The sequence below is a fragment of the Lycium barbarum genome, chromosome 7 (genome assembly GCF_019175385.1).
Source record: "Lycium barbarum isolate Lr01 chromosome 7, ASM1917538v2, whole genome shotgun sequence".
In the NCBI taxonomy this organism is placed as follows: domain Eukaryota; kingdom Viridiplantae; phylum Streptophyta; class Magnoliopsida; order Solanales; family Solanaceae; genus Lycium; species Lycium barbarum.
In genome coordinates, this window is record NC_083343.1 from 2,332,243 (window position 1) to 2,344,070 (window position 11,828).

The following is an 11,828-nucleotide window of genomic DNA, read 5'->3' on the forward strand; positions in this document are numbered from 1 at the left end:
TGAGACAAACTTTTAATTAAGCCTTAAGGAAAAGTTCCGCCTTATGGGACATACTTTTAGTTATGCCTTAACTAAAAGTGTGCCCCATAAATATAACTAAAAGTATGTCTCATAAGGCGGAACTTTTCCTTAAGGCATAACTAAAAGTTTGCCTTAAGGAAAACATCTGCCTTATGAGGCATACTTTTGGTTATGCCTTAATTAAAAATCTGCCCCATAAGGCATAGTTCCTTAAGAAAAAGTTTTGTCTCATAAGGCATAACTAAACTATGCCTTGAGGAAAAGTTATGCCCCCTCCGGCATAACTTTAGTTTTTCCTTAAGGACTTTATGCCGGATCCGGCATACACTCCCTCCAGCCCTGCCTTGCAAAATTATTTTTTTATTTTATGCCTGAGCGGAAATTCGAACCCAGAACCTCAGGTATCCAAGCTAAGGGCAAAACTTAAAGACCACAAATATGAGGGGCAAAATTTAAAGACCGCAAATATGAGGGGCAAAATTTAAAGACCACCCCAAAAGAAGGGCAATTCTGCGAATTGCCCATGGGAATACATATGATTAGGCCCGGGCATAAAGTATTTAGACCTGGCTCGGGCCGGCTCGGCTCTATTACACTTTAGCCTATTTAGACACCAACTTAGAATTTATATTTTAACCATCAAAATTAGCATTATACTAATTACATTTTTTAAATTACGAGTTCAGACCTACTATTTGTTGCAATTATAATAAATTCTTACGCATAAATTTATTGTCTACATCTTTAGTACTAGTTCAGATGAATCACCAACTATATAGTTGCATTCACCCCTAACTCATCTCAAATCAACTCGTTTTAAAAAAAGGCATGATTCGGCTCGACTAGTTTCATATTCAAATTTGATTTGGCTCCGCTCGTTCAAAGATCGAGCTTAATTGAGCTGGATCGATTCATTTAGCTCGATTGATTGTGTAACTTGTTATTTAGAAAGTAAGATTCAATCATTAGGCTCAAGTGCTAAGTAAAATCAGCTTTTAATATGATATAAATGTTAATGCAATAGTCAACATTTTTTAGTTTGTATACTATTCATATGTATTCGACTGTATGCGAATTGTTTAACATCAATTAAAAAGAGGTATATGATTCAGCTCGATTAGTCACCATCATCTTCAACTCCCGACTCTCCCACCGCGTCGGTGGTTTTACCTTCCTAATTTAAGAAATTCAATCAACTCGGGATCTAACGCGATTCATTACTCGTTGTAAAGATGAAAAAACATGTTTAGTGAAATAAGCACATCAAGGCCTCCTTTAATTTAGTTTTTCAGAAATAACACTTGAACTTTCTTTTCTGTTCTAATTCAACAACAATAACAACAACAACATACCAAGTGAAAATCCCACAATGTGGGGTCTGGGGAGGGTAAAGTGTACGCAGACCTTACCGCACCTTGGGATGTAGGGAGGCTGTTTCCGAAAGACTCTCGGCTCAAGAGAAAACAAGACAAAAGTTCAAATATTTGATTAAATGCAGAATATAACAAACAAAAAAAGATTTTCATTACGTATTAAATGTGTAATAAAAAATTTCATATACTTTTGTGTGAGTATAAATTATTTTACCAAGATTTAGGAGTGAATGATAAGTTTAAGATTTAATTATTTTAAATAAAAAAGTAAAACATTTTTTAAACATGATAATAAAGAAAGCACGGAAAAGGGTCAAAAACACCCCTAAACTATTCGAAATAGACCATATATATCTTCCGTGGATGGCCACATGGAAGTCTTTTTACACGTTGGCATGCCACGTCAGCTTTTCAACAGGCCCGTTAACGCGAGGGGTATTTGTGGTCCTTTGGATAGACGGCGAGGGTATTTATGCTACCAAATGCAAACGGAGGGTATATATGGTCTATTTCGAATAGTTCAGGGGTATTTTTGACCCTTTCCGTACATTTAATATGTTAATCCAATAGTCAATATTTGTGAGTTTGTACTTCTACACTTACTTATTCAACTACAAGTGAATCGTTTATCGTCAATTTAAAAGACTTAAGGATAGGGAACTCTATGCAAAGTTTCCTATGGTCTGATGCTTGTGAGAAGAGTTTTCAAGAATTAAAGTCAAGATTGACTACGACACAGTGTTAACTTTGTCGACCGGTTCAAGCGGCTTCGTAGTGTATTGCAAAATGGGAAAGTCATCTATGCTTAAAGGCAACTGAATAATTATGAGAACTTTCCCACACCTGACCTCTATAGAGAGCGGTTGCAGTATTTTCTGCGCACGCTCTTATTCCGAATTAATTGCATTACTCACTTGACTGTCGGTAAAAATATCCACTTTTGTCGCTAATTCCTCGAGTTTTAGCAATATTTATATACCGACAATTAAAATGACCACTAAAATTCTCCCAAAATATCTCTCAGGTCAGACATTCTTTGGCCTTTGTTATTTATTTTCTTGACGAATTTATATCACTAGACAAGGTATCTATCGGCCTCTGTTATTAATAAAAGTCAACCTTATCTGTACAATGTGGGAAAAATATGAGCTTGCAAAAATAATTATAGCTAATATCAATTAGAGCTTATAGTGTATCCTAAATTAACCTTACAATCTAATAACCTAGCCAATGCAATGTCAGCAAAATTGCAAAAATAAAAGTAACAGACAAAGTTGTCTTTGCTTCTTGTAACATCTGCTGCTTCCTCTTGCTTTCTCGTATACTATTCAGCGAACGACTCCTTAACTAATGCAGTATCTGCATTTGCTAATTCCAGTTGCAACGTACGTCCTTTTCGGCCCACAACAGAGTAGAAACAGAGCCAGTACATAGGCTGTCGACAGATTCTTCTCACTTGAAAAATTATAGTTGTACCATACATCTGACCTATCAAACTAACAGACTATTAAGATAGGCAAAAACAGAACCAGCAGCTGTAGCATTCTCGCCCCATTTTTTCTAAAAGTTTTTCACGCCACAAGCAGCAGACTAGTGTTAAAATCCGACCTTTCCACTGCCAATCTTGATCGTCAATCCTTTTGCAATGCATGAACATCATTTTAAAGCTCTTGCAAGAAACGTCGGCATTGCATTTATCTAAATTGAAAATCCTTTGAGCTTGTGATGTAAGATCTTGCTATGCTCTCTTCATTTCTCTCAACTCTATTGAAGATTCCGGAGTTACTTTCAATCCATATAGCATGCACTTTTTTAGCTTATAACATTCTTAGTAGTGCATTCTTGGATTTCCCTTTTGCTTTCTTGATCACCCATTGTTGTCGCTGCTGCCAACTCAATCTGTCATCATACTACATTTAAATTAATAAACCAAAAAACAAAAAAATAAATGCAGATGAGGAAATAGAAGTTGAAGATCTGACATATCAAACTAACAGACCATTAAAATAGGCAAAAACAGAACCAGCATCTGTAGCATTCTCGAGTTTTTCTAAAAGTTTTTCACACCACAAGCAGCAGACTAGTGTTAAAATCCGACCTTTTCACTGCCAATCTTGATCGTCAATCCTTTTGCAATGCATGAACATCATTTTAAAGCTCTTGCAAGAAACGCCGGCATTGCATTTATCTAAATTGAGAATCCTTTGACCTTGCGATGTAAGATCTATTAAAAATCAGTTTCTGTTGTGCTGCACAAAACCAGTATTGTTTGATGAGCGAAGCAATATCAGCTCACAAAAAGAGAAGAATGACTTCTCACCTCAGTCCTCTTTACCTCAGCCTCCAAGCTTGCTTTTTTTTTTCAGACATTCTTTTCTGAGCACTGTCAACAAAGTGGTAAAAACATATTCAAATTACCAACTGTAGTGAAATTCATGCACAAATATAACATTTCCTGAGACAAATACATCTCCTCTAATTTGGTTAAAAACTGTAATTTTGGGTCTAAAATTCTACTCATTACTAAACATATAAACTACCATAACAAAGCAGGTGCATGCAGCTCTCAAATAGCAGATTCTGGAATAGCTAACAATATTCAGCAAAAAATTTACTAATAATCTGCAACTTATGCTCCATGGTGGTGCAAAAGTTGCAACATTATAAATAGGAAAATGATGGTAATGATCTATATAAACTGCCAAGATCATCTTATCGGCAATTCATACTTCCTTATATCATTTACACATATATTAATGAAATCGAGTTTCACTTGATCCTTATCATCAAGAACTAAATCGCAAAGCCCAGAAAAACATCAGTGATTGACTGTCCAAATGACATAACCAAGTGAAACAACTACCATACAATTGATAATTTCACTCCAAGAAATAGTTGATAAATTGGCTTGAAGACAAGTAATTTATAACACTGTAATCCACAAATCGTCATTTGAGGCATGTCAAATTCAATGTTCAATCAGTTTCCTTCTAAGTTAAACCAACCAACTCTACTAGCAGTTCTAGCACCTCAGCATGTACAAGAATGCGCAGTTTCAGAACAAACTTATTTTCAGCTTTTGATATCTCACTTTCTTCCCATGCTTTGATTAGCACAATCTCTTATCTATCGTTAATCGTGCACGAGTTGCATATGAGGAACATATATTCAGATTAATTTTCATTGTGCTGTAGAGTGTTTGAGGAGAAAAAACAATAGAACACAATATAACAATCTTATGTACCTCTGTCAATAGATCCCCTTTTCTCAACAGGTACTAGTGCTTATGCCAAGAACATAAAATTTGCACAAAAACATAAGAGAAGGACTATACCGAACTCTAAGGAAGTATAGATAGACTACTGGAAAAGTGAAATTAGTCACTTTATGAAAAATATCCATATACTAATTCTAGCTCTAAATGAACTCCACCAATACAGTTGAAGGACTAGATACTTTAGGCTATTTCTTTATCATGGAAAAATTGCACGCGAAAAAAGTGAGGAAACAAAATAATTGAGTCATTTGAAATAGGTTAAGCTGATCACTAAAATAGCCACTAAATTATCAGAAACACCATAGATTGGTAAAATTTGAGGAGTACCATAAGTAAAATCTTTTGATAGTAGCAGTACCATGAATTAATCAAAGATGACTTAATACTGCAATTGTATAAAGTATGTAGTTCATCTCCTATCACAAAAGAAAATATTCCCAATATATCAGTAGAAGTGGAGGTAACTCATGACATCTCATAAAGCCCCTTTGAGAATTAGAAAACCTGTGAGAAATCAAACAAAAATATTTCTACAGAACCACAAAAGGAAATGGTAAATCTTTCAGAACCCAGGAACTTACTGCTGCTAGATCCTTCATATTTTTGTAAGACAAGCTTCCTCAAAGATCAATAATACATATGCAGCCAAGAGATTTTTTTTTCAACTCCGGGCTAGAGATTCACACAAGGAGAAATGCAGAAAGTGGTCAGTTAATGAGTTAGCGATACAATATCAGTGGTTCTATTGTTTCTATAAATTAATGATATTCAGCACACCAAAGTTAGCCAACTAGTCGAGTTACCTAAATAACATGACAATAGAGAAAGAACAACAAATTTACCCATATAGTAAAAGTTAAATTAACCAAAAACTTGGCCAGAAGAAAAGAACCAACATAATTACATTAGTAGCTCCTGCTAGCAGAGAAGGCAAAAGTGAAGGTCTAGACATGTGTCTATCAAACTACATAAAGAATTAGAATAGAGAAACAACTCATTATGGAAATAATTTAGTCACTAATGGCACACGTTTAGGGATAAAAGAATAACACTACATTAGAAGCCATTTATTAAGTGTACGCTAATAGCAATGTCTTTAACTAATAAGCGTTTGCATCATAACAAGTCGTGGTGCCAAGAAAAGATACCAATTGTAGCCACTGATACTTCCACTTCTATTTCAGGTGAGTTTCAGTTAAATGTTTTTCTTAAATAGGGTATTGCAGAACTATTTATCACAATCCACTGTTGTGATAAATCTAATACATTCTCCAATGTCGAGTTTAAAGTAAATCATCAGAAATTTGACAATCTTTGAACAAACGGCGCAAAAACTTAAGCTTAGGAGTTCGGTCGTTGAGGGGGGAGGACGGGGTCGTCATACCTTAGACCATTTCAATCTTTAAACAATTAAGAAATAACATCAAAAGTAAATCCAACTTATACAACCCAGGGAGAACCCCAGGACTAGCAGATTGTATTATCATTCATCACAATGCAATACAAGTGTTAGATTGAGATTTTATACTTTTTTTTAATGACAAGGGAACCCGCAGCTGCTATCCTTCAGGTGCCCACAGGATAAATCTCACTCCTGTGTGATAGCCCGCAAATGACACAGGAGAGATAACCAACACTAGGCAAGCCTCGTGTGACGAGCTCGACCAAGAAGATAAATCCCTATTGAGCTTTTAGACTAATTAGACCTTCCTACCAAAATTGGTTGTCACACACTTAAGATAATAGCCACTAATTTCTGTATCACCAACAATAGATCATAGCCTACAGTGAATTAATCACCATTCATAAATAAATAAAAACAAATCAAAAATTTCCAGAAACCTAAATATAACATTCATTCTAAACAGTTCTCTGAGTACTCAAAGGTAAACCATTATCATTAAGAGCAAGTCAGAATTTAATAAAAAATAATTTTCATCAAAGTTAAGAATAAAATAAGAGATGCTGCGCATCTCAATACCTACCTCACCTTCAACCAACATGGAAACCATTGGCTAGTGGCGCACCATAATTACTATCTACTTCTCCTATGCTCTCTTCATTTCTCTCAACTCTATTGAAGATTCTGGAGTTCCTTTCAATCCATATAGCATGCACTTTTTCAGCTTATAACACTCTTAGTAGTGCATTCTTGGATTTCCCTTTTGCTTTCTTGATCACCCATTGTTGTCGCTGCTGCCAACTCAATCTGTCATCATACTACATTTAAATTAATAAACAAAAAAATAAATGCAGATGAGGAAATAAAAGTTGAAGAAGAATAAACATGGAAAAGATGAAAAAAATTGCAGCAAAATAAATGAAATAAGCACTACTTAATTATGCAATAGTGTTACCTTCTGATAAAGCACCATATAAATAAGTTTTCTATTCAGACATGGCATCTACTCTTAAGTTAGTAGCAACATTCGCCTCACCAATTACATGGTCTGTAGCCAGTTGTATATACTCATCACCATGGCCAAAATATTGTTCAAGATCTTGCTCTTGGTATGGTTCATTCTCATATACTTCATCTTCCACTACTTCTTCTCCCATTTCATACAAATCTCTTGGTTTCATATGCACAGCAACACTCCACCCTTTATTGACCACATCATCCACATAGAACACCATTTGTGCTTGAGATGCTTCAATGTAAGGCTCATGCTCTTCCCGTTCACCAGAATGAATCAATCTATCAAAACTAACACAATTAAAATTCCAACGATCCTTTTTATACCCTCTATCTCGAGTAGGGTCTGCCCATTTACATTTGAAAAGAACAACCCTGAACCGACCATAATAATTAATCTCAATTATGTCTTCTAACTTCCCATAATATGGTAAGTCAGCTTGCCTCAAATTCCCATCAACACTACTTGCAACACATGATGTGTTAGAGGTTAAAAAAACTCCACTATTCTGTGTTTTCAGACCTTCTTCTCGAGCCAAGATTCGAAATTTAAACCCATTGATGTTATATGCAGTAAATCTTCTTGCATTTACTGATGGACCTCGTGCTAGAAATATTAGATCAGCAAAAATTGTGTCTATTGTGTCCGGATTCATAATCTAAATTAAAAAAAAAATTAGTCTTAGTCAGGTTTCCCAATTCAAAAGGAATAATAAACCATGATAAATGATTGCCTACTTACCCGCTTCTTGAACCAATCAACAAACTCTTTATTAACTCTTTTTTCAATATCTGTAGGTGAAGGTTTTCTTCCTTTTGAACTCCTCTTTATATACTGTCTAAATTCACTACATTGAAAAAGAACATTAATTATAAGGAACATGACTACCATGTTTCAAATGTTACAACGACAAAGAATATAAAGTTCGTAAGAATTACTCACTCCACAAATGGCATGACTATTGCACAATTCAGAAGCACATATCGATGAGCATGTAGTTTCTGCATATGAGTTAAAAGGAGATTTTCTGGAGCTGATGCAGGTTTACCTAATTGAGGGAAGATAGAGGACGTTCCAGAAGGCTCAATGTCATTTGGGTCATCACAAACACGCCTCGGTCTATTGAACCTTGTCTCAATATCCTCCATATACCGAGAACAAAAAGTAAGAGTTTCTTCAGCTAAGTAACCCTCTGCTATAGAAGCTTCTGATCGTGCCTTATTCCGTACAAAGGACTTAAAATGACCTAATTCCCTACAAAAATAATGGGCAATAAAAAAAACTATTTAAATTGACTAAAATACATATGGATTTACATTAGAAATGCCGATGATTTACCTCTCCACAGGATACATATGCCGATAATGCACTGGACCTCCGAGTTTTGCTTCTTGTACTAGATGGACAGTTAAGTGAACCATGACTGTAAAAAATGATGGAGGAAATAGTATCTCTAGGTGGCAAAGTGTAATCTCAATGCGCTCTTGGAGCTTATCAAGATCTGAAAGATTCAAGCTTTTGCTAGAAAGTTCTCTGAAAAATGAGCAGAATTCTACCAAAACTGCAGTGACATTGTCCGGCAACACATTACGAATCGCTAATGGTAGCAATTGCTCAATGATAATATGACAGTCATGACTTTCAACCCAAAAATCTTTCTTTGTACCAAATCAATACATCTAGAAATATTACTCGAGTAGCCATCTGGTACTACAACATTCTTCAAAGTTGTAAGAAATAACTTGTTGGTATCACGCTTATTATCACGCGTAAGCGAAAATACAGCAAGACGATATGTTCCATCATCATCCGGCCAAAGATCGCGCCTTATTCCCATTTCTCTTAGATCCTTTCGGGCATTAATATGATCTTTTGATTTTGATCTGTCATGAAGCAGTGTATATAAAATATTGTCGCATACATTTTTTTCAATATGCATAAAATCTAGATTATGACGCAACAAGTTAGTCTCCCAATATGGAAGTTCAAATAATATACTTCTCTTATTCCATTGCTTAGTTGCTCGTCTCGGTCTTTTCCCTCTGCCATCCAAAGCTGCTCCTCTCCCTTCTTCTATTTGACGCAAAATATCAGATCCTAATAATTTTATTGGTGGATCTCGTTCCTCTGTGCTTCCATTAAAGAGAACTCGATTCAATCTAAATCTATGATTTCTTTTTAGGAAGCGGCGATGACCCATAAAGCACCACTTTTTACTGTGACGAAGACGACAAGGTTCTGAGTCAAAGTTACAAGTTGGGCAAGCAAAACCGGTATGTGTGTTCCAGCCAGATAGGATACCTAACCCAGGAAAGTCACTAATTGTCCACATAAGAGCTGCTCGCATTCTAAAAGCTTCATTAGATGATGAATCAAAAGTTTCCACACCATCATCCCATAGCTCACGTAATTCCTTTACGAGGGGTTGTAAGTACACATCAATATTATTTCCAGGCATCTGCTTTCCTGGAATGATCATTGATAGGATGAAGGATGTGTGCTTCATACAAATCCAAGGAGGAAGGTTGTACGGAATCAAGAAAACTGGCCAAATACTATAGGTAGAACTCATTGTTCCAAAAGGATTAAAACCATCACTAGCAAGGCCTAAGCGAACATTTCGAGGATCTGAAGCAAATTCAGAGTGTGTCAGATCAAATGTCTTCCAGGCCTCACCATCCCGTGGATGCCTTATCAACCCATCTCTGTTACTACCCGAAACATGCCATCTCATGTGCTCTGCAGTCTTACGACACATATATAATCTTTGCAACCTTGGTTTTAGTGGAAAATAACGCAAAATCTTTGCAGCTTGCTTTTTCTTCTTCGTAGGGTCCCATTTAGATGTACCACAATACTTACATGCTTCCAATTCTAAATCACCATCCCAATATAACATACAATTATTTGGACATGCCGGTATCTTGGTGTAGTCAAGACCAAGTTTGTTAATGATTTTTTTGGCCTCGTAAAAGGAAGGAGGGAATTTTGCATTTTCAAACGCATCTCTCAGCAAATCCAGTATCATAGACAATGCCTTGTCACTTAATCCACACAAGACCTTTATATGATACAACTTTATTATAAACTCTAGCTTTGTGAACTTGCTACCTTCATACAATGTTTCATTTCCATCTTTGAGAAAATTATGAAAGTCACTAGGCTCCTCTCGATGCCCCTCATTTGATCCCAAAGAACATAATTTTGTGGGAATGGCTTACAAATCAAATGATCGTACACTATATCTCTAATTTTCCACTTGCTAAAACCACATATAGGACATGGACATCTTATTGTATCTCCAGCAGCCGAATTCTGAAATGCAAAATCTAAAAATTCATTCAAACCATGTTCATATTCAGCTGTGTTCTGTGGCTTTCCAATCCAAGATTTATCCATTGAACAAGAAAGAAGAATCATATAAATGGGCATGAATCGTCTCAGGAGGGAACTAAATTGGCGCCTTTTCTGGTGATAGTTAACGAAAAGTCCCCTATTATCTCTTATTTGAGCCAATGCAGAATCAGATAAAATAAATGGAAAATTCAATATATAATTTTTTATTTATTTGTGACGCTTTTAACATGGAGACTAAAATTGTTAAACCTAAAAATTTACTTATAAAATTGTAACGTTTTGTAACCTTCACAAAATTGTGGCAGTTGACAAAGCCTCCACAAATTGATATTAAGCATGTGACTAATGTTGCATATAATTAATTAGCTAGATATTTTTATCTCCCGGCTAAAATTTGTTGCTAATTGTTGTTAAAATTATTTGCTTAAATGTAAAATTCCTAAGATTTGAAAATAAAAGAAGACTCAATGTGCAAATTCTTGTAACTATTTTTTTTTTCCTTTCAAAAGTAATATTATAGTTTTAATTTAGAAGTACTTATAACCATTAATAAATACTTGAGTATAAAAAACGAGAGGGCAAAAACTTAGGTATCGACATTAATTCTCTCCATAAAATCCATTCTAATACATTGTTTATAGAATGAAGAAGTATCTATGATTTATAGAATGAAGAAGTATCTAAGGAACATCTCAAACGTGATATCAATCAAAGTATGTAACTGATACAATTATAGATAGATATCAAATAAAAGTATTGTTATCTAATATATAAAAACAAGATGAAGTAATAAAATAGTGGGGGTCAGTAACCATCACAAATTGTACCAATTTGTGACGGTTTTGCCAACCTTCACAATAAAACCGTCACAGAACAAATTATTTTGTGGGAGTTGAAACAAACGCAACAAAATGAATTAATAGTGGGAGTTTTTTATGACCCCCACAAATCAAACCCCACAAAGTAAGCCTTTTCTTGTAGTGGCATGTCATTCCTCTGACACATTTTGGATTCCCTTTTCCTGCTACTTTCTCCACCTTTAGTTTGCTACTTTCCCTGCGCAGGGAATTCTATGCATAAGATATTGAATTCATAGTTTTAGAAATTACTTTTCATATGTGCATACCTAATTATGACCATATTGTTCCTTAATATTGGAAACAAAGACCAAGTAAACTGGAGACTCTTATATTCATTCAACAAAAGTATAATGCTGAAAGTCTGAAACGCTGTTAACTAGCTATAGCAAAAAAAAAAATCTCATATCTAAGCATATATAGTCGAAATATAATAATAAGACGACACTATTTGTCTAAATAAACACATATATATTAGTTTAATTAATAAATTGATAATAATGGTGCAAAATTTTGTGTACGCCAC

General features: G+C 35.0%; 2 protein-coding genes across 7 annotated transcripts; both read right to left on the bottom strand.

Annotated features, from left to right (window-relative positions):
- Positions 1-3,375: 3,375 nt before the first annotated feature.
- LOC132602887 (uncharacterized) lies at positions 3,376-8,558 on the bottom strand. 6 transcript variants are annotated; one of them, XR_009567888.1, is made up of 8 exons: positions 8,427-8,558; positions 8,031-8,342; positions 7,830-7,935; positions 7,029-7,746; positions 6,657-6,880; positions 5,253-5,343; positions 3,715-3,777; positions 3,376-3,603 (listed from the first exon to the last, which is right to left on the bottom strand). XR_009567888.1 is itself a non-coding variant. In XM_060315682.1 (5 exons), the coding sequence occupies exons 1-4, from the start codon at positions 8,507-8,509 to the stop codon at positions 7,060-7,062; spliced, it is 1,188 nt and encodes a 395-aa protein (XP_060171665.1). In that variant the 5' UTR covers positions 8,510-8,558; the 3' UTR covers positions 3,987-6,880; positions 7,029-7,059. The 6 variants fall into 6 exon arrangements, 1 of the variants encoding a protein (XP_060171665.1); XR_009567887.1 differs by having other exon boundaries at positions 3,376-3,643; XR_009567891.1 differs by lacking the exon at positions 5,253-5,343.
- A 127-nt stretch (positions 8,559-8,685) lies between these two features.
- Positions 8,686-10,487, bottom strand: LOC132602749 (uncharacterized). The gene is made up of 2 exons (XM_060315527.1): positions 10,200-10,487; positions 8,686-10,149 (listed from the first exon to the last, which is right to left on the bottom strand). Exons 1-2 carry the CDS (start codon positions 10,485-10,487, stop codon positions 8,686-8,688), a joined length of 1,752 nt encoding a protein of 583 aa, XP_060171510.1.
- Positions 10,488-11,828: the final 1,341 nt, after the last annotated feature.

Coding starts and splice junctions, on each gene's coding strand:
- LOC132602887 (XM_060315682.1), bottom strand. CDS start 8,509: ATGGTTCACTTAACTGTCCATCTAGTACAAGAAGCAAAACTCGGAGGT. Junction 8,343..8,426: donor CATATGTATCCTGTGGAGAG/GTAAATCATCGG, acceptor TTATTTTTGTAG/GGAATTAGGTCATTTTAAGT. Junction 7,936..8,030: donor ATAGTCATGCCATTTGTGGA/GTGAGTAATTCT, acceptor TTTTCAATGTAG/TGAATTTAGACAGTATATAA.
- LOC132602749 (XM_060315527.1), bottom strand. CDS start 10,487: ATGGATAAATCTTGGATTGGAAAGCCACAGAACACAGCTGAATATGAA. Junction 10,150..10,199: donor AAATGAAACATTGTATGAAG/GTAGCAAGTTCA, acceptor TATCATATAAAG/GTCTTGTGTGGATTAAGTGA.